The sequence below is a fragment of the Rhamphochromis sp. 'chilingali' genome, assembly GCF_963969265.1.
Source record: "Rhamphochromis sp. 'chilingali' genome assembly, chromosome: 12".
Lineage (NCBI taxonomy): Eukaryota > Metazoa > Chordata > Actinopteri > Cichliformes > Cichlidae > Rhamphochromis > Rhamphochromis sp. 'chilingali'.
This window is the reverse complement of record NC_137939.1, coordinates 20,206,944-20,234,562: the sequence shown is the minus strand read 5'-3', so window position 1 is coordinate 20,234,562 and position 27,619 is coordinate 20,206,944. Positions and strand designations below refer to the sequence as shown.

General features: G+C 41.9%; 2 protein-coding genes across 4 annotated transcripts in view; one reads left to right on the top strand and one right to left on the bottom strand.

The window, feature by feature from the left end:
- uckl1a (uridine-cytidine kinase 1-like 1a) overlaps positions 1-3,498 on the top strand; it is a gene marked incomplete at its 5' end in the record, with an annotated part of 20,131 nt that extends 16,633 nt beyond the window's left edge. The window contains 1 exon segment of the mRNA XM_080897968.1: positions 576-3,498. Within this exon segment, the coding sequence (XP_080754094.1) occupies positions 576-657 (82 nt within the window). The 3' untranslated portion in view covers positions 658-3,498.
- A 965-nt stretch (positions 3,499-4,463) lies between these two features.
- Positions 4,464-27,619, bottom strand: LOC308407609 (uncharacterized protein). 3 transcript variants are annotated; one of them, XM_080899396.1, is made up of 7 exons: positions 27,255-27,619; positions 17,467-17,693; positions 16,471-16,528; positions 16,223-16,301; positions 14,086-14,549; positions 8,861-8,998; positions 4,464-6,861 (listed from the first exon to the last, which is right to left on the bottom strand). In XM_080899396.1, exons 2-7 carry the CDS (start codon positions 17,598-17,600, stop codon positions 6,322-6,324), a joined length of 1,413 nt encoding a protein of 470 aa, XP_080755522.1. In that variant the 5' UTR covers positions 17,601-17,693; positions 27,255-27,619; the 3' UTR covers positions 4,464-6,321. The 3 variants fall into 3 exon arrangements, with proteins under 3 accessions (XP_080755522.1, XP_080755523.1, XP_080755524.1); XM_080899397.1 differs by having other exon boundaries at positions 14,086-14,432; XM_080899398.1 differs by having other exon boundaries at positions 14,086-14,633; positions 16,268-16,301.

The following is a 27,619-nucleotide window of genomic DNA, read 5'->3' as shown; positions in this document are numbered from 1 at the left end:
CCATCCTATGTGTTCTGTGTTCTCCTCATCCCCTCGTATTCATCCTTCTTCTCTGCCTCTCTCTCTGCCTCTCTCTCTCCGTGCTCATCTCTGTATACTGTGTTGTGTTTAAGGTCCACATCTTGGTGTCAGTATCATCAGTTTCGTGTCCTCCCTGCTCGGCCATGAGTAATTGTCTTCAGCTGTGTTCCCCGTGTGTTCCCACTTCCCTCGTTACCTTCTGTGTATTTATGTCAGAGTGTCCCTTTGTTCTGTGTTGCGTCGTCCCTCTAGGTTGTGTGCATTTTCTGTGTCTTCCCAGCGCCTCAGCTTTTAGTTGCTCCCAGTATAGTTTTATATGACTTCTTATGTTCCTGTTAATAAAGACCGGCCTTTGAGTTCATCCCCGTGTGTCTAGAGCCGTGCATTTGGGTCCTCTCTTGCCTTCACACAGCCGCCGCCTGACAGCTATTTAGCTTTACTATCTCTTCACACTGTGTTTTTCAGTGTGTCTTATCGTTACATATTTCTCTTGCCTGGCTTCGGGGGCGATGTCTGCTCCGCTCTGAGTGCCTGCTGTGTGTGTTTTTTTAGGGGGACTTTGGGGACCGTTACTTTGGGACTGATGGCTTCGACAGCTGGAGTGATGAAGAGGACCAGGAGCAGCTGCCACACTGACTCAAACATTTGTGAGACTCTGTGAAAGAAAACACAAACTACTTGAAAACTGTTGTGCATCCTCCTCTTCAGGTGTAGACTAGCAAAAAAAAATTGTTATATTTACTTTTGTGTACTGTAAAATTTTATTTTTTTTACTCCTCTGAAGATGATGTCTGAGTCCAGGTTTGTGCATGAGGGATATTTTGTTCTGCTCATCTTAAATATTTTAATACTGAACAGTAAAGCAGTGCCATTGCCTTTGAGGTGCAGTAAAACAATAATCCAATAACGTTATTAAATGGGTCCAGGTTGCACCAGCTGTTATTAAATCCAGAACTTAGTAAGAGCCAAAGAGTAAAGGAGTAAGTTCAAAGAGTAATGTACTAAATTTAGTTGGGCAATTAAAATATAGTGAATGTCTTCAGTAGTTTTGACTGTAGTAATGTGTAAATCTGTCATGCATATAGGGAGTTCCAGTTCAATACAGCAGCACCGTGAGGCAGCATCAGTATGGAAACATGCCCACAGTAGCAGGTAATGTTTGCCTTGTTCACAGTCTCAGTTTTACATATTACCAAGCCAAAGTACAGCAGATTGGACCAAAGAAAAGCTCACATATGATATTATTTGAATAAAAATTAGGAGATCACCAACAGTAAGAAGTTTCTAGGCTCGATTTCTGCTGATTGCTAGGCTGTCTCCCTGTGCGTGTGGTGGCTTTCCTCTTACGAGCTTGAAGTCCAGTCGCCTTCTTTTGAAGCTCTTAAGACTACCATGACCTGGATGACTGAGAGCCTGCAGACATGTGGGCTTTCCTCCAGTTTCCTTTCGCAGTTCTAAGACACGTTTGTCAGGTTAACTGGTGATTGGTGAACTTGTCTGTGGCTGTAGAAGTGGTTAAATAATTTTTTTCTTCATTAATGGACATTAATGAATACATGTAATTCATCTTATAATTGTTTGGAAGTTTCACATTTAAAAAAACCCCCATAAATTTCATCCTCATGGTGGTGCTAGATGAAAAGTTAGAGGTGCTTCTTTTTGGGGGTGAACAGCACAACAGACAATTTTGAAGGTATTTGTGTGATTCTTGAAGTCGCAGATGAACTGATCTCTATCGATAAAACCAGTTGTGTCTAAACGTAGCTCTGACTATGCTCCATTGGAGAAATGTGTGTTTTTAAGAAGAAAGACATTTCACACAATTTAGATTGAGTGTGAAACGTCTGATTGCATGAACCCTACCACCATTATAGGTCACGTGTTTGGTCATTAGTTTGACCATTTTGTGAGCATAATTTTAGACCTTTACTGTTATAATGTAATTCAACCATATCTTGATAGCAGCAAACTAAAACCAATTAACTCTTTTGCACTCATCTGAACGGCTCAGGCTAATATTATATTCTGGGTATTTGGTTCACATAGAACGCAGCAGTGATGTATAGGATTTACAGGCTATAAAAGTTAGTGTGGTGAAGCCTGTTATAAATTGGGGATATGTTCATTTGCACGTAGTTGTTGAGTCACTTGTATTTTTATAGCACATTTAAAAACAACTGGCTTGGACCCAAAGTGCTTTCCAGTTCAGGCAGGTGGATTAACAAAACAGAGGTAAAACATGGAAGGTAAAAACAGCATTAAGAGAGAAATATGGATAAAGGAACTGGGAACATATAAAAGTAATGGCATAAACACAGTGTAATTACACTTACACAGCATTTGATCCCCTTTCTTCCACATATCCAATTCATAGGATCATAGAGGGGCTGCGGCCTATTTCAGTTGTCATGGAGTGAGAGGTGGGATACACCCTGGCAAGTCACCAGTCTTTCACAGGCTAAGAGACACAGACAACCATCTACAGCCAATGCAGAACCTAACATGCAAGTCTTTGGATTGTGAGAGGAAGCTGTGGGTGCTGGAGGGACCCCACGCAGGCAGAGGAAGGGTTCCAGTCGGGCAGTGAATTTGAACCAATGCCAATTAAACCAATTAAATATTGGAAATAACATTGTTGTAGATCACTACGTTTTTCAACTGAAAAGAGTTCTCTTTTGTCCTCGACATAAAAAAGAGCAAAAAGTAAAAAAGGTGAGCACTTTTTATCCAGTAGGGTTTATTGTGTCTTATAAATCAAATTAAAGCATTAAAATTTACTGTAAATACATAGTTACAAAGGAAACAAGTCTGAGTTTATGAATAGCTGGTGCAACAAGAAAGTGTTCAGTGAACTTTCACACTTTCACACTGCTCTAGAAGGATTTTTCTGTATGAAATGGGATAAACTTATGTCTGAAGCAGAGCTGTTGTTTTAATTTATAGTAAAGTCACATAAGAGGAGGGATTAGATAAGGATTTAAATGTAAAACATATAAATCTTGGATTCAGGGTATGAAAAACATGAGATTTTGATACAGATTCAGTTTTCATCCCTCACATCCACCACTCCAAGTTACTGCTGGAGTTTGACATTGTGTGTCTGTAAGGTGCTGGGTCACGGACGGTCACATGCTCATGCTTGAATACTTTAAAAGCTCCTCTCAGGGTTCACGCACAGGCCGCCTTGCTCCTCTCTGCAATGCACTTTAAGGCCTGAAGGGGTCAGTATAGCTCACATTAAGCTTCTTCCAGTATGATTTATAGTGTGTTTATTACCTTTGAGAAATGTGTAATTTTACAGCACAGGAAATGCACACGGACTCACCTGAATCACAATTTAGAGGTTTGAGGTGAGCAGCTGGAAACATCCTTGTGCTTCTCAGTTTAACTGACTGATCTGTTGCTGGGTGCGGTGTGTTAATGCTCACTTGTGAACATGTAAATAATAATGTTTCAGGGCTAAAAATGAGCAGTAAAAGATCACCTTCCTGTCGTGTTCGCGTCTCTTGATCCTTCTGGAGAAAAAACGGACTCCCCAGCCACTTTGTGACCTTATGCTGAGTGTTATCTCTCCTCTGTCTCTCTCTGATCCTCTGTTTTTTCACCATCATGCACTTTGACTGCGTCTGACGGCCTCATTCATTCATGTTTATTCAGTCATTCATGCTCCTCACAGCGAGATTATCACATCACATAAGCTGTGAACGTGGTATCATCTTCACACCTACAGAATCTCCTACTCGTTTGTTTTGGGCTGTTTTCCTTTTTTCCTTCCTGTGATAGCTCTTCGCCGAGTGGGTGACACTGTGATCACGGATGTCATACGACGCACGCTGTATTCTCCAAGACAGCAGAAGACTCGCTCAGCCATGTGACTACTGCCTCAAGGTTAACCTGTTACCATGGAGACAAGCCCACCAATGAAAATTCAGCAGACGGTTGCGCTGTTGACTGCAAGCTTTTTGTTTTAAGGGGTGACCTATTTTTTTTTCCCTCCCCCTCCCTCCCCAACACTTCACAGCCACTCAGACGCAGACCCCGCTACTCTGGCACATGTGCACGTGCGCACAGACATGCACACTGATGGGAATGCTACTCACACACATGCACATACATGCTCCTCAATGAGGTCTGCAAGGTTGTGCACAGAAGAAGCAAAGGACAAAATGCACAGCTTTAGATTTAAATCAGTGGGAAAACATTATGTGTTTATAAATCATTTCCCTAAAGGGCCATTACAATTATTGGGATGCATTTCTAGAGATATTTCTTCTTTCCTTCCTAGGCCTAAATACTTGAATCTACAGGCAGCTTTTAAGATCACAAGATGGCAACTGTTAGAGAAATCCATCATCATCAGCAGTGCTTGGCAAATTCTGCTTTCTGTCCGTTTTAATAACCGAGACTATGAGATAAAGCTTTTTTTTTTTAAAGTGCCACTTTATTACAAAAGTATAAACTTGACTGACATTTCATGAATAGTAATCTTGATATAAAACATTACAATCTTTTGCACTTAGCACTTAATTACACGCTTTTGAGTACAAGACCCTGTAGTCTGAATAGCAAACACACAACATTAGCTGCCACATTTAACTTAGCAGGGCTTTCCAAGAACACACCGTAGCTCCACGGCTTCGAAAAAACAACAAACAGAATACACTGAAATTTACATTGCAGCTGTTTTTGCAGTTTGTGTCACAAGATAAAGTCATTCCAAAAACACAACTGAACATAATAGAAAAAGATAGATTTCTTGACACTGATGATATATTTATTATTCTTTCTCTTTTGTCATGTACATACACATTGCATCAACATACAGTATAATCACATTGTTTGCTGGGGATATTTGGTCAAATGAATTTGTCATTACTGTCCAGGCTTTGTATGCAATTTCTGTGCGGTGTCCTCGGGGTGATGCTGCTTAGCCAACCATTTGCTTCACATTTCTGCAATATTTTTAACACTGATAACGGAGAGAGAGAGAGAGAGAGAGAGAGAGTTCGTCGATGGGGTGATGATGAGACATGACGTTTTGCTAATACACATCAGTTCTAGTGGAGCTTTCCATACTGCACTATGATGAAACCAAAGCAGACTCGTATGACCACGAGGAGGGTACTATGTAGATGAACAGTCCACAGATATGAGTGAGGACTGAACAGACGGGAGGATTGTGTGTATGTGTTTCTGTGTGCGTATGTGTGGGGTGGGGTTGAGTGGACTGTCTCCACCTTTAGGACTCGAGCAGTTCTCCTCAGTCTTGTTACATCTGTACTGTGTCTCTTTCAGGTACAGGAGAGAAAAATAATCCTCCCCTCTGCTGCACAGAGTCCCACTGAGCCAAAGACATCCTTAATCTATCTGGCTTTGAGCTCTACAGAGAAATAAAGCAACACTCTAACAAAAAATAAACAACCAACGACAATAGAAAAAAAAAAACATTCATATAGAGGTACCACATGACAGTGCTTAATTTTTTTTCATGGTTTTTTTTTTTTTAGCATGCAACTTGTAGCAGGCAAAGTGCAGAAACAGGATCAACAAAGTAAAACACTTCATTTACAGACGGCAGTGGAGACAGTGTTCAGTCCATGTATAATGAAACAACATGACGGAGGGGAAGAATCTGGTCGGCTTTTTAAAATGTGAAAACGGTCGAAATTAGTCAAAGCTTTTAGGAGGAATGCAAAATATGTGCAAATTTTTTATTTAATTTATAATACTCTCATAATTGTTTCTCTTGGTCCCTGAGCTTTCAAGTATTTTGATTAGTAATTCGTTCATTTATATCCTTTAAATTCCGTCCTGAATCACGTCTTGACCAACTACAGGGAAGGTCTGTTCACAACAGACTGAGTGCTACCAAAATATTTCACACAATGCTTTGCCTTTTTCCCCCAAATAGGAGTCCTACTATATGCGACTTTTTTTACCCGTTAGAATTGAGGAAGAATTTAGGCTTTTTACTTTATTGTGCTTTGCACATATGTATCAGTAAAATAGAAGTGCTACTGTTACCTACAGATTGCTCTGCAATGGTTTTGTGCTCATTTATTTTTCACTACCTTTGGATTCCTTATAAGGATAATAAATTGGACTTTTTATTCAGCCCAGGTCATAACAGAGCAACTTTACTACCTCAAGGCCTCTGGAGCCCGTGAAAGGCTTGACGTTATGACTTGAATGTAAACAGTATGTGTGGGTGAGCATGACAGGGGCTCAGCCGTCACTCCTTGTGGCATTAGCTCAGCTCCTTGTGTTGGAAGGATAGGGGGTCACAGTGCAGCCGCTGCCTCAGAGCCCTGTTACGTACATCTCCATGCCATCGTTGAAGGTGAAGATGGTGGTGGTGCTGGAGGTGGCAGAGCCCTGCTTCAGGTCGCCGATGCTCTCGTACAGGTTCTCCCCCGGCAGCAGAAGGGCTTTGGCAGGCAGGTGCTGTAACTTGGGTGTCTGCTGCGTTGGTGGCGGTGGAGGGGGCTGCTGCTGCTGCAAGGGCTGCTGGGCTTTCTTCCTCCTTGGCCGCAGGGTGGCACACATGTTAGGGGGTCTCTCTCGCTTCCAGGCGCCTCCGCCTTCCATGTTCTCATAGGCCAGATCACACTCCTCTGTCCCAATGGACTCGTAGCAGTGGTCGTCAAGGGGCCCGCCAACTGCTTTGCCCTCTTGAGGTGCCCACGTCTGGGGTTTGACCACTACACTAAACCCCCCATCCCGGTCTCGGTCCCGGTCACCTCGACCCAAGGTCCGGAAGCCGGGGTTGGCTGGGGGAGACCCCGGCACAGCTCTCTTCTTCTTTCCTGGTTTACACACCTTAGAGTACATCTCGGCCACCTGCAATCAAACAAGTTCAGAGATTATCTTCTGTAAAAAGGACTTTAAATAACCCACTCAACCTGCCATTTTATTCACACTATAGCTAAAAGTTGTGTTAGGCAAGCTGCGTAAACCTCCAGAGCTGAAGAATAAAGCCAGCAAGAAGCACCCAAAACCTTATAATCTCTGCAAGACTTCACCTTTACCAATTTGAGTCCCTGCATTTGTACTTCTCACACATATTGTTGACCTTTGGAAGCTTTTAATCTGCAGTCATCTGATAAATGGTCTGTATTTGTATAGCGCTTTACTAGTCCCTAAGGACCCCAAAGCGTTTTACAACCAGTCATCCACCCATTCACGCACACACCACCAGTAGGCAACAGGTGAAGTGTCTCGCCCAAGGACACAACGACCGAGGGCTCGAACCAGCAACCTTCCGATTACAAGGCGAACTCCCAACTCTTGAGCCATGATCGCCCCACAATAAGTAATGTGCTTTTCTGAGTGGTAGAGCCTGTCAAACACATTAGTTTTTTAGTTTTGATAACTGAAATTCTTTGTTAGCACTTCTACATTGTCTTGATAGGGCCAAGGCCTAATAACTTGTCATTAGTGATCACGAGTGACTACAGCACTCTTTGCCAGCAGGATTTGTTTGAGAGCACTTGTTGGATTAATATTTGGAACAGTGAGGAAGTCCAAGGAATTCAGTGAAGCTCCAAGAAGGAGAACTGTAGATTTTCACAACTTGAGAAGGTCTCTTGGAGCCACTTATAAAAAACTGCGAAATCCAACATCATCATTTCAAAATATTGTGATAAATACACATTATTAAGATGTGTAACCACTTTTTCAAGACCTTCAAGAGCCAAGCTGTCACTCTCAGATGAGAGAAAATTGGTAAGGATATTCAGGAACCATCAAGGCTCAAGCCTGCCATGAAGTGGAAATTTCTGGAACACCAGCATCACTGTCCACAGTGAAATGAGTTTTACATCATCATGGACTAAGAGGGTGCTGACCAAGTAAAAAGCCACTGCAACAAATCTGACACCTTAAGGCTCCACTGAAATTTGAAGTTGCCCTCATGGCCAAACCAAATGCCTTCTGGAGAAATATTTTACAGTCAGACAAAGATGGAGCTGTTTGGCCACAGTGACAAGATGTATGTTTGGAGCAGTTCAGGTGAGGCTTTCAAACCTAAGAACACTGTACCAGCTGTCAAGCATGGTGGTGATAGCATCATGCTCTTGGGTTATTTTACTGCCGGTCCAGTATCACCTCAAATTAACAGCTACATGGTGGAAACTTGGACAGAATTGGGTGTTTCAACAGGACAATGTTTAGTAATGGATAAAGGAAAAACAGCCCATATGCTAGAGCCACTACAGGTAGGGAATTAGTACGTCTAAAGCTCACCAATTTTCTTTTACATCATTTATTAAACCTTACAGAAACCCAAAGAAAAAAGTAAGAGTTTTGGGTTTTAAAAAATCACTGCTCCCAGACAAGAAGTAGTCCTGGTCATACAGCAGCATACACAGTTTTATTTTCCAACAGACTAATCAGTTAAGTTTCTTATCTGTACACTGGGGGAGTCAGGATGCACACAGATCCAGGCAAGCTGCTTCCTGTCATTTATGCTCAGTTATGTGTCTCCTGGGTCCTGCAGATATGAGGTAGTCTCTCGTAACCCTTGGTAAGAAAGCCATGGCTCCTTTACCTCTTTACCCCATAAAGACAACCTCCCCTATACCCTTAATGATGAGTTTTGAAACCTCAGTATAGGTCATTAAATGCGAGGTTTGACAACTCTTTTTTTCCAAGGCCAGACCTAGTAACCCATATAGGAGGAGATCATCCTCCCTAACTTCTAAGGAAAACCCAGTTTTTAAATGATTAAATCAATTAAATAATGTGCGTGAAACATCTTGTTAAGCATTCATTTAAGAGGGAATGGGGAGCTCTAAATGGGATGATCCATAGACGGAAAAAATAGAAACCCCCAGCTTACCGCAGCAGCAGACGGCTGTATATTCTCCACTGTGTGAGCACTCAGCGGGCCCAGGGCTTTATTTTGGAGCATGAGCATGTCATCATCCTCTGGAGGCTTCCAGATGTACTGCTCTCCGTTGCCCATAAACATCACTTCCTGTCAACAGAACAACAAATCACATTTGGGGCAGAGCTGGTCACATGGTCATGCGTGAATCTGCACTGAAAGAAATGAGCATTCATGAATTTAAAAAGCGGATTTTACTAAACAGACGCAACAGGGCGGATGCATGGCAAATTAACCCCTCTTAAGAATCCTGCGGCACATAAAAACATACTGGATGGATTTCATACAGGGGTGAATAGATTTTCCCTGGAAGGTGGAGCCTGCTTATATTCTGGATGACTCAATTTCAACACCTTGCGTCATCCACGGGAAAATCAGCAGTGAACAGGCCTGTGAGCAAACTGCTTACACATGTAAGCCTGTGAACTGTGCGTGCTGTTGAACTCAGGTCACAGCAGATAGAGTGACCCCCCTGACCTCACGCGGGGCAGCAAATGGTTTCCCACTGTTACCTGGAGGGGTGCACAAAGCCTTACAGCCACAGTAATAGCAGACAGTCTGCCTACACTCCTGCTGCTGCGAACATATGGAGGAGGTGACACTGCTGAGAGCAGAAATACCCCACTATCACCAAAAACTCTTCGACAAATAAACACCGCTCAGCGCCTAGACTTCAAAGAAATTCTAACATATCACAGCACCATGCATGATGTAGCCAAGTGCTCTGGAAACTGCAACACTGGCACAATTACAACCGAGCAGATCCTCTGCAGTATCAACAGGAACTGTGAAAGAAATACTCTGCAGATCCTGATCACAGCACCACAAACTGCATATTAATGCGTCGTACTGCTGCTGACAGAGAATAACAGAATGAAATAATGATCACAGTGACATTTCTGACATTTCTGTCCAAACAGAAACTGATGGCCCCATGTTCTATGGAAACTTGTTATCCGTTTACTTGGCTTCTGTCATGTCTATATGTACAATAGCGGTTGCTCATACATGGCTTCACACTGCTCTAAGCGATCAGTTTCAGACAGTTGATTTTTTTTCTCATGGCTCTGTTCAGTGTCAGAGATTAGATATCACTAATGTGGACATCTCAGGCACACAGCTTTGGCTGTGAGCACAGAAACCCCACCCACATCTTGGCCTAACCTTCTGGTTTAGAGCAATAGCCAATCAGAAGAAAGGGGGTTAAAGGAGGAGGGACTAAAACTGCTTGTTTTAGAAAGTGGATGACCTGAGATACTGCACCAAGCTCCAGTGTAAGGAGTGGAAAAAAATCCAAGGCTGATCTGCACAAGACACTAAAAACTCAGCAGATAATTTTTTCTCTCCCTCTAGACATCCTCCTTAACTTCCTTCAGTTCATAAAACCGACCACTTAAGGTGATGCTGTGTTTCTGTGGCTTATTGCACAGAAATATGTAGCTGTCAGGCATCAACATTACTTTGGGTTTTATTTATTTAGGAATCACTTTGCATTTATTGCTTAAATGATAAATATTACATGTTTTCCTAAGTATCGTGATGATTTGTAGAGAGGCATATCCGTCAGTCTTTGTCCTCTCATTTCTTGTGTGCATCTCAGCAAAGTGCTGCTAAGTTTTGCCACCCAGCTGCAAAATGTGACAATGCTATCATATGAGAAAAGGTAATTAACTGCATGTTTTGGCAAGCTAAGTATAATTTCACGAGCCACGCTAAGGCCTGATTATTGCCAGACCTGTTGAATCGAGAAATTACTCAAACAGATCCTTTTGGATAAAATGATTTAAAATATTTAGAAAAACAACACCGTGCCACAGTCTAAAGAAAATCAAGAACTACTGAGACACAAAGTCATGGACATCCATCAGTCTGGAGAGCATTATAAAGCCATTTCTAAGGCTTTGAGACCGCAGTGAACCACAGTGAGAGCCATTATCTACAAATGGAGAAAACTTGGAACAGTGATGAAACCTTCCCAGAAGTGGCTGGACTACCAAAATTACACCAAGAGCGCATCAATGATTCATCCAGGTCGGAAAAGAACCCAGAACAACATCTAAAGAGCGGCAGGCCCCGCTTGCTTCAGTTAAGGTCAGGGTTCATGTTTCAACAATTAGAAAGAGACTGGGCTAAAATGGCATCATGAGCGAGTTTGAAGGAGAAAAATAAACACAGATGAGTGAAAAGAACACAAATGCTCGTCCCACATTTGCCAAAAACACCTTGATGACCCACAAGACTATTGGGGACATATTCTGTGGATTGATGAGACAAAAGCTGAACTTTTTGGAAAGTCTGTGTTCCTTTACCGCTCGTGTATTACCACTGGTTATCAGTTCATGCCCAGAAGTTCAAGCACACTTGGGCTATGCAGCAGGATAATGATCCAAACCACATCATTGAGTCCACCTCTGAATGCCCCTAAAAAAACTTGCAGTTCTCGTTGCCGTGTGGCACAAGCTATTTGGTTTAGGAGGCAATTACTTTTTCACACAGGGTCAGATAGGTTTGGATGACTTTATTCCCTTAAAGAATGAAATCATCGTTTAAAAACTGCTTCTTTTATTTACTTGGATTATCTTTGACTAATATTAGAATTTGTCTAATATATATTTATATAATATAAAACATGAAAAAATAAGAAATCAGAAGGGCGCAAATTTTACTACACTGTACCTGAGAAGTTATTTTTAAGAATTATCTTGATTAAATTGAATTTTTAAAGTATCTCTCCCTCTTTTCATTAAAATGATCACTTGAGTGTTGTATAAAAACCACGTCTAAAAGTCATGTGGAGTCAGCATCAAGTATAAATCACACCTGTGACAAGTTTTAAAAGAATAGTTTAACATCTGGGGAAACAACCCGTGCTTATTTTCATGCTAAGAGTTAGATGATAAGATTTCTGCTGCTTTCATGTCTCTAACGGAAATCTGAAGCTTAGCTCTGTCCACAAGTAACAATATCCTATTATCAGGGCTCACTAATTAATTTGTTTGATCTAATTTGATAAATTCCCACTTAAAACTGATAAAACTGAACAGCAGGAGAAAAAGAATGGTTTTATTTCTATTTCTTTCCTTCTGTTGTAAATTGCTCTTTTTCAAATCAGTTCTCTAGTTCCAGGTGCAAACACCAGCTGTTCAGGTGTTAGTATTTTTATAATGTGCCTGAGAAAGTTTTATTTTTCTAAACTTGAATGTGTAATAACCTCAGAAAGTACTCAAAAGCTGTTTGCGCATCTTATTAGGGGTTGGGAAGCTCATCTTGTAACCGGAAGGTTGCCGATTCAATCCCCAGCTCTGTCTGTCTTGGTCGTTGTGTCCTTGGGCAAGACACTTCACCTACCACCCAACTGGTGTTGGCCAGAGGGGCCGATGGCGCGATATGACAGCCTCGCTTCTGTCAGTCTGCCCCAGGGCAGCTGAGGCTACAACTGTAGCTCGCCTCCACCAGTGTGTGAATGTGAGAGTGAATGAATAGTGGAATTGTAGAGCGCTTTGAGGGTCTCGAAAAGCGCTGTATAAATGCAATCCATTATTATTGTGTTGTAGATTCCATTTGAAAGGGAAAAATTATAAAGTGAAAATAGATCTTTGGATTTTTGTTGCAAACTTATTGAGATCAAAAATTGAAAGCTTATTTATAAAAATGTTCTGACCCTCAGTTCAATGCTTTTTAAAGCCCCTCTGGCATCCTTTAGAGCATTGAATCGTCTTAGGTTAGTCTCTGAAGGCTTTGTACACCTGGATTTGGACAGCTGATCCCATTCGTTCTGGCTGATTTTAGTGGCAAAAACTTCCTCCTTCTCAAAATTATTGAATCCACTGTACTCCTGGGGGCACTCGAAGCTTTAGAAATGGTGTTGATCTATACTTCACCACATTTTTATCATGGAAGTCTACAAAGTTACTTAAACTTTATGGCTTGGTTTTTATCCTGACCTGCAGGAAGAAGCAATGTGCTTTTTGAAACTGTTCAGCTGATTTATTTTCTCATAAGTGGAGTTCGGTTTGACTTTAAAAACAACTGAAGGTTTATTAAAGCAAATTATTATTAATCATTATTTATGATCATTTCTCATGTTTAGTTTTTTGAAAAATCAATATAATAAAGGTGTTTTTAAGTTGTGGTGAAGATTGGCGTTAAAGCAAGCCTTTCTTATATATGGGAACATACCTGAGTGGTGAACGACAGGTATATAAAAGCAGTAATTGAGATGAGGATATCTGATATTGTGAGACAAACAATTCTGAAATGTTTAATAATAGTCTTTGTAGAAATTAGAGAATATTTAAGCGAGAGCTCCAACTGGAAAGTTATTTGTGTAGTTTAGATCATTCTAGTCGGTGTTATTTAGCATGTTAGTGGTTTCCCAGTAGATATGGGCAGATTTTACGGAGTTGAACATATTAAACATTTATGTGACCTTTGTAGCTTGGAAAAACTTGGAGATGAGTGTCATTATTTGAATGCAGTCAAAAATATCTGCCTGTGTATTTTAGGTTGAGACCAAAGGTTTGGAATAGTTGTTTAATACTTAGGATAGTTTACTGCCTAAACTTGCAAAAATTAGTAAAGAAATTGTATCTGTATTTGGATGTGGGTGATTTGTTGACAGTTTTCTTTTTTCTTTTTTGTTAACGATGATTATTGATGATATGTATTATATAACCCTATGTTTTGTTTGTTGTATATTTTCTCTTTTACCTCTGGAGGAAGTTTAATGGGAATGAAATAAAGTCTAAAGTCTAAATAAAGGCAATCTCAGCGTAGAAATGCCAAAAAACTGCAGTTCCTCTTTTGGTCATTTAAAGCCGAATTCAAAAGTGAGTCAATAAGCTTAGAGTTTAATGTTAAAATGCCCATTTTTACACAGCATAGTTACAAAAAAATATGGGTTAGGTCAATCTAGCAAATTTCCTCCTTCATGGAAAGTATACTTGTAATTATTCTCTATGACTTATTTGTTATAGCTACCCATTTCTGCTGCATCAATCTTTTTTTGAGGTTTGTTGCAACTTGGCTTCATACAGTCTACAAATGCATCTTACTAACCAGCTGATTACTCCAACTTCTGATCCAAACACGGTAACTTCAAATCTAAAATGTCAAACTCTTCCTATCAGATCATAAAGATTAGGTTTTCAGCATGCAAAACATTTAACCCTACCAACCTTTGGGAAGGACGGGACATTGAAGGCCTCGACGTTTCTACGGGGCAACTTGGTGCTGTGAGGGTGTGGTGGAGGAGGAGCTGGATGTGAAGGCGGGGCATGTCTTGGAGGCGGTGCCGGTGGTTCTCCCATATCCGTCCCGCTGTCCCTCTTTTGAGGCGCCTTATCTGCTTTCCTCAGCTTCCTGACGCAGGCGTACTCGGCCGTCTCCGGAGGGTGAGGGGGTGTCATGACCTGGGCCTCAGGTTCGGGGAGCCCTCCTTCCACATCGCCGTCTGGGTCTGGGGGCGCCGGGGTGTTGGCAGGGACGGCCGGAGGGGCCGGAGTGTCTGTCTGCCCGGCCCTGCCTACCATGGCGTAGAGGGCATCATCAGTACGTGAAGTGGAGGAGCGCCGGCCCACTTCAGAGTAAGTGTGCTCGCCGTCCTCTCCAGTCCCAGAGGGGATCTGGGGAAGCTGCCTGCCTTGAGAACGAAGGTCAGAGTTAGACCGGCGGCTGGGCAGCAGCAGAAGGTCCGTGCTGGCTAGCCTTTTCTTTTTAGATGCCTCTGCAAGGCACATACAGCCTGCTGTTCTACCGTCCGTGCAGCCGATACCCCCCTAGGGAGCAGAACTCACAAACTATGCTCCTCTTTTACCGGAAGGTTCAGCAAACATTTGTGAACATGAATAAATCTCTCACTGGTAAGAGGAAATCTGAAGCTGACAGTAAACTGGGAACTGACATAGATGTTTGAGAATATGCATCCAAATGGGCTTCATTCCACTGCAGTGGAAGCAGGACAAGTATGAAGCAGGACATATGCTTATATTTCTTCAAACTCTCTGAGGCTACTGTCACAGTGCCCACAAACACAGTTCCCCTGTTGACTGTCAGCGATGTAGCTCCAGGATTTATCTTGGCACTGTGATTTGTGTCTTTGAGAGCGAGAGAGAGATGCACGTTCATAAATCAAGACTGAACCGTCTAGTGGAATAAGGCTGAGTTGTAAATGTAATGTGAATTCTGTTTCAGGGTAAATTTCTCCGCAAATATGTCCTCAAATCTTTTCAGAAAAGAAGATTTGTGGATTTAGGGCCAGATCGGATAGTACGGATGTGGAGAAAAAATGTTGCACTTATTTGCAATATTTACATTAATTTTTTTTATCACCGCCAAGGAAGTTATGTGATTGGTTTAATTCTTTTTTTTCCTTTCTTTCTTTTCTTTTAATTTTTACTTTGTTGGTTCGTTAGCAGGATTACTCTAAAGGTTACGGATGGATGTGCATGAAATTTTACCAGAGATGATTAACTTTTGAAGTCAATCCAGATCCAGCTCTTCATCCAGGAAGTTTGGGAGGATTCTTTACCAGATAGGGCAAAATTGGACATTTTCACATCATAGCTTCACAAATACATTTCAGATTGAAATAAGAAAAAATCTGGAGATGTCATCGTGATGACCTCAAAACAATATCACAAACAAGTCTCAGGAGGGAGGGAATTTTCAGTCTCAGATGACTGTTTGAGTCAGACTGTGACCTGGAGGCTGAAAATGAGGACAAAATGAGTAAACAGATAAATATATGTATAAAAAAAAATCCATTAAAGTCCTTTCAAGTGTTTCGCTTTTGAAGATTTCTTAAAATCTGACTGACTTTTGGAGTTGACCCAGACTTGTGTCCAGCAGTTTTCCAATACATGATTACAAAACTGGATATTTGTATAAATGTATAAATAATAACTATAAAGTTAAACAAGCCAAAACAGAACAGATAGTGGTTACATTTTATTTATAGTACTTCTACTTGTTATGCTGTTAATTGGCTGTTACATTTTTCAAATTATTTTCTGTTTTATCATTTCATGCACAAATTTGTTCTCGCTCTAGTGTATCTCCAGCTTTGGTGACTGACACGGATTTAAATTAACAAAACAATTACAAGCTTCTAATGTGTCTAAGGAAAAAATGAAATACCCCATCCCTCTGAAAATTCCCTCCAAACCCCCCTGCATAATATCAAAAGTGCTTTGTCATGCAGCTGGTCGGCTCCTAAAGAGCTGATATCATGGCGATGCAAGGTTTTCGTCTGACACCAGCGGCGTACCATATAAAAAGCCCAGGTCAGGATTAGTACGTAAAAGATGCACTCACTTTTGCCATTGCAGTTCATCTTGTTCATCTCAGTGTCTGATTTACTGATGGACCGCAGCTTCGACTGCCTGAGTATACCCTGACAACACAAACGCACACAAACAGACAAACACAGGGGCCAGTTAAACACTAATTAAGACTGAAGAGGTGCCCTCTGAATGATAGTGCGCCCTGCTGGATTGAGTTTATTCAGCTACCTCTGCTGCAATACAAACAAAACACTGAGGAGCATGTTGTCTGATACCTACCATGTCCATGAGGCGGTGTTTTCCACCCTCGCCGGGGACATTGTGTGTCTTCCCCTTCCTGTGACAAACACAACCACTCTGTCATACACGATTCAACACTGTGTGTGTGTGTGAGCCTTGTTTGTGTGCGGCTGAGTCATCCTATGACTGTGCATATGTGAGAGAGACATTCAAAGTACATTTGCACATGTGCATACCAGTGGTGGAGGATTACTGAGCACTCGAGCACTGTAGTGCAGGTTTGATGTTCTCTACTAGATTACAAGAGCCCTTCGACCACATTTAACCAGATTTCAGATTAATATGCATTTTTTTAAACAGCAAGTTGTTAAACTTTAAACCGGGCATGTCAACCTTTTTGCTTTTTTCCTCTTCAAATCAGTTTTGCATCAAAAATAAAGATTAGAAGAAATTCAAAGTTTAAAACCTTTTTTTTTTGTTATTAATCGTGTTATGAACCCTCACTTCTGCCTTTTGACCCTTTGCAGGGGGCCTAATACTTATGCTTGAAACCACAGGATTAAACCACTCAAGTAGGTAAAAGTAGTTCCAGCTTGGATTTTGCCAGTGGAATAGAGCTTCTACTTTATTTTACTGGCACTTCTGCTGAAGCTTATTTAAAAGGTTTGAAATAGGGATTCATTGATTGTGACTCGCAGGGAATCATAATTTGGTCTAAAGATGCTGCCAATACCAATTTGTTTTTAGTCTTTATATTTTGTTTTTGTTGTTTAATTCTTCTTTGATTCTAGCAAAATAAAGTAATCTTTCTAAAGCAATATCTGACTTGTTTTAAAGTCTTTCTGCTCGTATCACACAATCTTTAGCTGCGATAACTGACAAATATGAGTAACTGGCATCCATAAATCTAAACTCATCCACCAATATACCAATATCATTCAAAAAGGCCAAGAGCAACCAATATACAGATCTTAAAAATGAACATCCTGATTCTGAACATGTGTGTACGGTCATTCATGCGTGCATAGCGCTCACCTCTGGCAGCCCACGCAGAGCACCACAATAAGGATCGTAACTACAAAGGCTGAGGCAGCAGCGATAGCACCCAGCAGCAGGACCTTGCCGTAGGGAGGAGCCGTGAAGTTCAGCCCGTCCTGCATGGAGGCCATGTGGGAGCGCTGGCGCTCACTTGCTCTCACACACACTCACACTCACACCCTTACACTCATGCACGCCGGGAAGTGCCACGGTCTCACTGGGATCTGCAGGGAGAAGGCACAGAGCGGTGCTTAATTACAAAGTGATCTAACCTTTACGAAACATTAAGTACGTTAACAAAGCAGCGGAGCCAAAATATTATATTCACGGTGCAGAAGGAGAGCAGCAGTTTGAAGAGAGAGTGAATTCCCATCCAGGATGAAGCACTGAAGTGAACAGACATTACGCCTCAGGCATGTGCTGCTGCTTTACCTTGTTTGAGGGATTACCGAGCTTTGTGTCACACCTACATAGACATCAACAGCATACCTGCTCGGCAGCATAGCATCTATGTCTAAACATTACCGCATCGATCCAACAATACATTTAAACGGGACCTACAATTTTTTTTACGTTTTTTTCCCTTTTCAGCAGTGAGTACATATAAAACTCAACCAAAGTTGTCCCTAAACCAATTTGAGCAGCCAAGGAACAGAACAACAAGCTCCTGCCTTCAGCTGCTACCTTTCAGTCATTGCCCAAGATCTGTGAGTAGTGATTGTAAGAACAAGATGGTGGATATGAGCGGCAAAAGTGAGCTTCCATCAAAGGGTATCGGGGCTCAGCCAAAAGGGTAAGATGAAGAGTATTTGGCAATGTGGGAGGACTTCTGGCAGAGAGAGTCTCTCCTTTACTGCACCAAAGGAGAAAGTTGAGGTAGTTCGATCATCTGATTGGGATGCCTACTGGGTGCCTCCACTGTCCAACTGGGAGGAAACCCCGGGGAAGACCCAGGTCACGTTGGAGAGATTATGTGTCTTGGCTGGCTTGGGAATGAACAAGTGTTCTCTTCTTGAAGAGCTGGAGCAGGTAGCTGGGGAGAGGGAGGTCTGGGTATCTCAGCTTTAGACTGCTGCTCTGGTCACCCAGACTTGGATACACAGCAGAAAAAGGATGTATAGCCAGATTTTCAAAAAGATTGCAGTACTTGAGTCGGCAAATCTCAGGCTACACACTTCTCTGAACACTCAATTTCAAACACTTGTTTTCTGCTCTTGACTCTGCATGATGGAAAAAAAACAGAGCAGATATCCTTAACATGGCCATCTCAGCCCAAACACTTATGGCTGTTAGCACTAAATGTGCACACACTTGCTGTTTTAATCTTTAAATTGTGAGGGCCAGCCAATTAGAAGGATGTTATAAAAGGAAGGAGAAGGAAGCCTTTTTTTAAGAAAGTCTATGAACTGACAGACTGCAAGAAGACCCAGAATAAGATAAACTCTTTAGAACCATGAATTATACAAAACTACTCTAGAAAAGTCCAAGAATGCAAACATAAAGTTTGAAACAAACATAATAGGCCCCCCTGTCACTGAATACACTGTTCTAACTAAAAAAAAAAAATCTGAGCAGTTTTGTGAGACACCGTGCTATTTTTCAGGTTGTTTTAAATGGTTAATGTAAATTTCCCTGTTTTGCTTGTTCTGCCATGAACAAACTTCCATATTGAGGAGGTACAATGAGTCACAGTAAAGCCGAACATGCCAGCATGCAGAGTGACCTGAAACACCGAAGGAGACAAGTGTGAAAGCGGAGCGAGCAGACACACACATCTCTCCCTCTTCCTCTCTGCTGCTTGGTGCTTGGCAGACAATTTTCACATTTGGCAGCATAATATGTTTCAAGTAAACAATAAAAAACACGGAGCTATAACAAAAAGACCAAACAAACAAGCCTAATCTCTGTCAAATTATGCCATCTGTCTACTATGACAACATCTTTTCATGTGTGTTAATGCGTGTTTGTCACTTGTCTATCAGCAAAAACGCTGCAGACTGCAGGAAACATACTGAAGTTGCATGTATCTGATTCTTATCTGTTTATTCAGTTTAAAGCTACAGATTTCTTTTTAAGCAACACAATCTATTGGACTGTGTCCTTTTAGACAGACTCTTTGTAAGGTTTGCGTATGGGCATCCTCTTTAAACAACGTAATTTAGTTTTGGATTCCACGCAGACAATTTCCTTCTATTCAAGATTTAATCACCACAGACTGAATTACTTTACCAATTTGTCTGGAGTCTTGTGAGCAACATGTATCCTCTCTGAAGGTTAACTAAAGCCTTGAACACCTTCGGGCTGTTTTTAGGAGGAACTACCACATTACCACTGGGCTTTTCAGAAACAAACACATCAGCCTGAAGCGGCTCCGGTAATTCAGCCCTTGCACTGCATTCTGAGTGTGAGGCCAAATAAGGATTCAGATCAAGTGTGAATTGCTGTTATACTCTTCTTCATTCTTCCTTGTACCTGTGCACATTCACTGTCACCTTGTGATTTGGTTGAATACAGTTTGGGGTTCATTTTTCTTTGGGACAGTCATAGATTTGAACTGTATTTCTGGTGATTCTGTCCACAAATATTTTATGTACCAAGTACCTGGTAACAAATAAATTACTAATTAGTCTCTCATCCAGCTCATCAAGTCTTAGACTACAGTCCTTGTTCCTTGTTAGGATCACTGTGCATGAACCAGAACCAGTTATCCACCTGCCACAGGTTCAGCTTTTAGAGGCCAGTCCAGCTTACGACAGATCTCAGAACAGAAGGAGGACTACCATCATCATCTTCAGTCCAGGATAGTGGAGGCAGGCAGCTAATTAATAATAACAGTTCTCATGACGTCGAGTTACTGTTTAGTCACTTCCTGTTTTGTTTTGAAATCTATGTTTGTTATGAACATCAGTTACTCCTTTCTTTACCCGCCTTTTCATGCCACAACTCCTACATAACTCCTCCAAGTTGACTGATTGCCCAATTTGTTATCACCATTCAGGATTTCATGCCATTTCTTACTGTCCCCTGTTTTGGCGACTTATGAATGTTTTTGTTTGTTTTATTTGTAATTTATGCTTTTTTTGAGCATTTGCCTATCTTGATAGATTTGTTTCCGCTCTCCAACTAAACACCTGTATATAACCAGTTAAAAGTTCTGAATTTTGGTCTCCTGTGTCTCCCTGTGGGAAGGTTGCTCTTGCCTCCCAGCAAGAAAGTGCTGTGTTTGAATTCACCATCTGGCTAAGGCCTTTCTGTGCGGAGTTTGTATGTTCTCCCTGTGTCTTCTTGGGTACTCCAGATTACTCCCACAGCCAAAAGATTTGCATCTAGTGGGGCTAGGTTAATTGGTGAGACTAAATTGCCCAAAGGTGTGAATGTGAGTGTGAATGGTTGCATGTCTCTCTGACTGGCAACCTGTCCACGGTGTGCCTCTTGCCTCATGGCACCTGGGCTAGGCTCCAGCTCCCTGTGATCCTGAATTGGATAAATGAAAGAACACGGATGGATAGATCCCTATAAACAAACAGTTATTCCAATTCATTCTGACTGGGGATGAAGATTTTGTTTAAAACCCTAAATGAGAACCTGAAATGGTTTGTCAAATCTTTTGTTAAATGTTGGTAGATTTCACTTGATGATGAAAACTTTGACCTTCTGATGGCCCTACAGGAGAATCACCAGACAAAATTTGCCTTACGGGAATTATAATTACCACTACCAAATTTTATGGCAATACATCCATTGAGTGCGGCTATATACTGTAATAAGTGGAAACTAAAAACTTTAAACATAAACCAGGTTTCAGCCAATATTGATCTGTTTTACTCAATAATGAATAAAAAATTGAGGGAATCACCAGTAAAATGTATACTTTGGGAATATTATGAAAATCTTACCAAATTTGATGGCTGTCTCTATCAGATATTTATTTTCAATTAAAAAAAACTCTGCTGTGGCCTCTTCACAATAAAAGTCTTTGTTGTTCTCCAGTGGAGTTGTACTGTGAAGGAAATGTTGACTGAGTATTAGCCACATGAAAAAAAGCTGCGTGAAGTGTTGAGTTTAAAACAAAAAACAGTCAAATGTTTCTAAAGTTGCCTGAGAAACTTTGCACAACTCAGAGAATGGTGGGATTCTTCTCGCTTTTATATCAATGGTCGCTGCAGTAAACCCACAATATTTGATTACAATGACTATTATTGATTCCCGTGGCTCATGCTAACATTTATCCCAAGTTAACAAGAAAACAAGTCTAATCTCTCACATTTCATGTTATCTGATGTACCTTCATCTCTCCCACAGCCCTTAACAAAGCATGAGCATGTGTCTCCATGTTGGGGGAATGTACATTTGAAGCTATGAAGAACATTTAAATAAAAGTGACCCAAGTTTTAAAGGCAGACATAATGTCAGAAAGGGGCTTTTAACATTTATTTTAGTTCCTGCTTTCTTAGTCTTTCCTCCAATCGGTTGCTCAGAACATATTGTTTAACTCAGTTAATCACATAAAGTACAAACATATGGCATTTTTGAATGTCTCTATGGTATTGTAGGAGTTTTGCAGACTTTTGCTAGTTTGCATTTGTTCCAGTAGAAATCCAGAGATGAACTCAACTGTTCCCACCATCAAATCTAATTTGCACAAAACTTCCTACACGGTCGTGTTGATCGGTTTTTATGCGCTCTGGTTAATTTTTCTATTGCAAGTTCAGTGTGATCTAACCAGAGCGCTACACTAACGAGCTTTGTTTTCTTCAGTGATTGTTATTAGTAAGATCCATGTCACATTTTCCCACAGTGGGTAAAATGCAATTTTTAAATTCTCTGAGTGTGTCTCAGGAATCTGGTTTCAAAGCACATCTGACAAAACTATTCTGGCTGTGACCTGCTTTTAATGCCTCTTAATCATCTACCGGTGCTACGCCTTAGCTGAACAACTTCCAGAGCAAGTAGTCTGAAACATCATGTTGGATTTAAAGAACCATAGTCACCTAGGAGGCAATGACCAGTTAATTCATAGAGTAATTATATGTGTGCAGATTTGACAACAGAGCAGAGGAGTGGATATGGAGCGGGAGAAGATAATTAGAGAAAAGAAAGGGAAAAGATGTAGGTGTGGAGGAATAGAAAGGAGAGAGAGGAGGGAGGAAGACATGTGTGGGAGTCTTGTGGCAGGTGTTTTTGAAAACACTGAAAGCAGATGATGAAAAGAGGCTGTCACATTTCCTAACAAGGTTTCCCAGCCTTCCTTCCTTCCCTCTTGCTCCTCTGTGTCAGTGAGTGTGTCCACACCTCTCTGGCCATTCTTCTTTCTCTCTATCCCCTTGCCTTCGCCTGCGGTGTTGAGCCAGAGTGACGCCTCAGCACTGCAGTGTAATCTCTGGCCCTAGAGCTGCTTCGTATGAGCCAACCAATTGAACGTAGTGCTCAGAGCAAGAAATGGCCATCCACTGGCTGCCTTTATGCTACACAAAGCCCACCCTCCCTCCTGTCTGTGATGCTTAGTGTGCTCATTACAAACCACGGGCTCTATCCTTCAATACCTGCAGGTGTGGATTTGCCAGGTGTTGCCCTGACTGTTTATCACAAATGAGATGAGACCGTATGTGACCAGGAAACTGGAACATCATTGATCAGTATTGGTTTTGACAAATGTGGTTCTTTGATGATTCAAAATATCACAAGGGAGCGCGATTTTGACTTTTGGGAGTAACAAAACGCTATTGATGTGGTTAAAAGCTCCCAAGGCTAGAGCGTAAGGTTTTGGATCCAGTTTTGTCTTCATATTTTGTATATCTTCATCTCTGCACGCATCAGGGGAGAAAAGGCTGCAAGCGCCGCAGCAGTCAGTCGATAAAGACAAAAAACAGTTAAAAATATCTGACACCGTTTCGTTGATGTCAATAAATAGCCTGTTTTGTTCAAAATATTTTTAAAACATGAATTGATCACATGGTCATAACGCATTGACTGTGGGAATGCAGCGATTATTCAGTTAACTGACTCACAGAAAACTGATTTGATGACTGACTAAGAGTTGAATTTTCACAGAGAGGATTTGTTATGTTTGGTCTAAGGAAAGAGTAAAAGTGACAGTGCGATATTACTACAATGCAATATCATACATTCACCACAATAATGATGGCATCACAATACAGCAATTCTACAACACATGCAAGCTATTCATCTGTGATGCATTACAATTACTGTGTAAATAAAGAAGAAAATATTGTATTTTTTGCTTAAAAAAAAGCTAAACTCCACATATTACTTAAAGCTGACTCATTATGCTCATTTTCATTTCCATATTTTTATTCTTGGAGTCTAATTGGCAAACTTTGCATGGTTCCCCTTTCAAAACAAACCCTGTTTCTCTTCCTCTGGGGCTCAACTCATCATGTATCTGAAACAAGCTGTTTTAGCTCCCTCTTTCAGGTAACTGTCTTCTGATTGGCTGCCCCTCATATGCAGAAAGTTTAAACAGCATGTGGATGGAGCTTCTGTTCTCACAGCCAGATCTGTGCCTGTGATTACCCTATCAGGAATATCTGCTCTCAGTGACATCATCCAGAGTCAAGAGTAGAAAAAAACTGTTTGAAACAGTGTGTAGAACCGTTTGAACTTTCATCTCACAGGGATTAGAAATGCACTGACCTCATTATGTAACAGTATATCTAAAACAGTTTCTTCTTTTCACCACAAGCTGACTTCAGCTTCACCTTCATTCATTTGATAAGCACCACTATGAGGAGTCATGAAGCGGTGACTCTGGTGAGTCAAACTGATGGCATGTTTTAATAAAAATAGTGAAATATTTTGCTGTGTTTTTATTGCATTCCTGTAATTTCCACCTTATGATAAACTGGTTGGCAAAAATTTAGAGTGTTTATCAGATGACGCAAAAATATTTGAGAAAACAGGAGATTTTGCACTGATCTCCGATGTTTTACGGACCACAGCGTGAATCAGAAAAGCGGTCGATAGCTGCAGGTCACCTGTTGACTTGGACCTGATTGGAATGGCTGCAGAAGAAGAGGGATGGTTTACAGGACTGATGTGGACTCATACTCTGTAACCATAAAATTTCACCCTTTTTTTTAACATGTACATGATTTCAAAAAATAACATGCTCATTTTCTCTATGTGTGGCATAAAACAAGCGCATGGGGATAAAATACAGAATTATGGTGTAAAACCCACAGAAATGCATCTTCAGGAATACATTTAACGCTAGAAGCAAGTCATACTAGTAGGCCTTTAATTTTCTAGGAACATGTGTCATCCAGGGAAGGACGGATGTTGTTTTGCTGTGCTGTATTTTAATGTGAAGTGTACTTATTATTTTTTATATTGCATGTATTGGTTATATTTTGTGCAGTGTTTTATTTAGTTTGCATGTTTTAGTTATCGTCAAATTGTCCTGGAGAGACTCCGCCCTTTTCCCCGTTTTGACTAATTGGACACACCTGAAGAGGAAAGGAAAGGTAATTTACAGAGTGCTCAATGACACATAAAAGGGTTGGAGCCGGTGTTCAACGGAGGATGCAACACGAAGAATGCGAGACAGACAGAGGAAAGACACAGACGATCAGAGGGGAGAGCGAGAGACGATCAGAGAGTAGAGATGATCAGATGAAGCAGATGACCAGCGACTGGAGAGCGAGAGATGACCAGCGACTGGGGAGGAAAAGAGATTACCAGTGACTAGGGACGCGTAGCGGCAGTCAAGTGGCAATAACGACAAGAGCCAGCTTGTGCACTGCGGGAGAACAGAAGCAGTGAGACAGCGGTACCGATTCCAGTTTAAGGAAGCGGCGGGCGGAGTTGAGAGCTCTGCCCACCCGGGTAAGTCTTTGACTTATCCTTTTTATAAAGTAAACTGCCAAAGGAATAGTGACTGCCGCTCCCTCCCTTTCTTCAGTGCACCAGGACGTGGAATGCGGGGAGGAAGGCGAGGACTCCGCTGGGTTTCCCTCTTTTAATACTACGCTGGACCTCTTAGTTTTCTGTGACTTTTAGGCCGTGGTGGATTCCACTGGACTTTTAATGTTGTGTGTTATTGATTTTTATTGTGTCTTCCCTTGGCCAAGGTTGTTTTAATTCATTTTATATTTTTAACTATTTAAACATAATAAATTATATTTTTAATCTTACAGTTTAAATTGTGTGCTTTTCCCTCGGCGGCTCCACTGCTCTGCCCGCTTTGAGGAAGGTTTCCTTCCTTTTAAAAAACACAAACCATCTTGGAAACATAATCAGCCTTTCCGCTCCGGTGTCACACATGCACTGCATTCACATGTTTGTTCATTATTAATAATCCTGGAGCTCCTTTCAAACAAGCCCAGCCAGCCAACAGTGGCCTCTCCACCAATCTGCTCAGGTTTTGATAAACCACCTGGGAGTTCATGTGGAGCAAAAAAAAAAAAAAAACCTCACCCTCTGTGTGACACAAATAACAGCAGTGTGTGTGTGTGTGTGTGAGAGAGAGAGGGAGGGAGGGAGAGGAGTCTGCTATTGTGTGAGAATGTGAATTAGGTCAAATGTTTGCTTGCAACAACGACTAACCATGCCCCTGTGAGGAAGAACGCTGAAGCCCGTGTGGAAGAGGCTCCGTCTTTATCCGTGGCTACCCCTGCCTCTGACACCATGTGACACTTTCCTATCTAAATCAAATCAGAATAAATATAATTTCTTGAGATCATATGATTGCCATCCTATCCGAAGTGAGATGCTGGAGAAATGGTGTGTTCACACTCAATGATAGCCCTCCACGAAGGGCTTGCGTGCGTGCGTGTCTCAGGGGAGGTTGTATGTATGTGGCTCATGATGGCACCCACTCAGCAGGCATCAATCACACACTGGGTGACGGTTCGGCTGCTGGCTGCCCGGCTCGCCGCGCCTCCGGCTCTGGCAAACTGCAGTGATGCTGGTGACAACAGGTTACAGACCACGACTCAAATGAAGCCGCCTGAGACCGAAAACCATGCAGGGTGTGAACGGGGATTATTTAGGGTGGGAGGAGGGGGTTAAAAAAAAAAAAGAAAGGAAAAGATGCCCGTGCAGGTAGATGCTATAGGCGGTTATAGAAAATGAAAAATGTCAGGCTGATGCAGTGTGCTTTTATCGTGGTTTCATTAAGCCTGTAGCTCATTTTTCCCTCCCTTTTCTTCTCCTCTAATCATCAAAGCGTTTCCGATTAATTCCAGATCAAAGTGAGGATGGTAAAGGATGTTGTGTCCCTGAGGTCAGGTGGTAACTTACACGACAAAGCCTGTCCCCACCACCACAACCACCCCAACCCCCTGCTCCCCAATTTATGAGTGCTAGAAGGGAGGGAGACGGGGGGGGGGCTGCAAATGTTAAGGGCAGGTCTAACGTTAATGATCTTTTACGCTTTACAGTCAGAGAAAAACGCGTGATCGGAGGTTTCCTGTGCCCCTCTCTCGTCAAATCACTACTAAGTTCTCTGATGAATCCCTTAATTTCGGGGTTTAAATCACGCAAGACAGCGCAGTAACGCTGAGGTGGGTGCACACGTGTCTCTGTGTTAAATGTATGACCAGGGGAAATGAAGAAACGGCAGGTCGGGCACAAAGAAAAACAAGAAAAGCTGCACAGGCTACAGACCCTGGATGAATTAAGGATGTTGAGTACGTGTGCAGCTTATCGAGCTGAATGTATAGTCACATATCAATGACCCCCTCCGTTCACTCTCTCCCTCCTCCCTCCAGCCTGTCACACAGCCACGGGCACAGAGCATTGCGCTATAGCATCCCTGTACTCACTCAGCTCAGAGATTTTGGGAGGCGCAGCGTCAACCCCGGTCGCTTCCTTCAGTGTCTGCTTCCCCTCGGACCGGCCGCTCCCCGCGAGCATAATCAATCAAAGGCGATAACTTGGCTTTCCTGGGCTTCACAAAACAGGAATGCACCATATTGCATGTGGCATCCTTCGAGCGCCCGCTGACCCCCTCGTGCGCCCTGTCCGTGCTCCTCTGCTCCCCAGCCAGAAGGGAGGCTGGGAAGTGTTAACCTGCCTTTCTGCTGCCGCGGCTGTATCTCCACTATTATCTCCAAGGGCCAGGTTTTTCCTCCACAGTTCCTCAAGCCCCCTCCATCTCTGCTCGCATCCCCTCGACTCAGCTACTGTG

Coding starts and splice junctions, on each gene's coding strand:
- LOC308407609 (XM_080899398.1), bottom strand. CDS start 17,600: ATGGCCTCCATGCAGGACGGGCTGAACTTCACGGCTCCTCCCTACGGC. Junction 14,634..16,267: donor GTCGAAGCTGCGGTCCATCA/GTAAATCAGACA, acceptor TGTGCCTTGCAG/AGGCATCTAAAAAGAAAAGG. Junction 8,999..14,085: donor ATGTCCCGTCCTTCCCAAAG/GTTGGTAGGGTT, acceptor TTCTGTTGACAG/GAAGTGATGTTTATGGGCAA.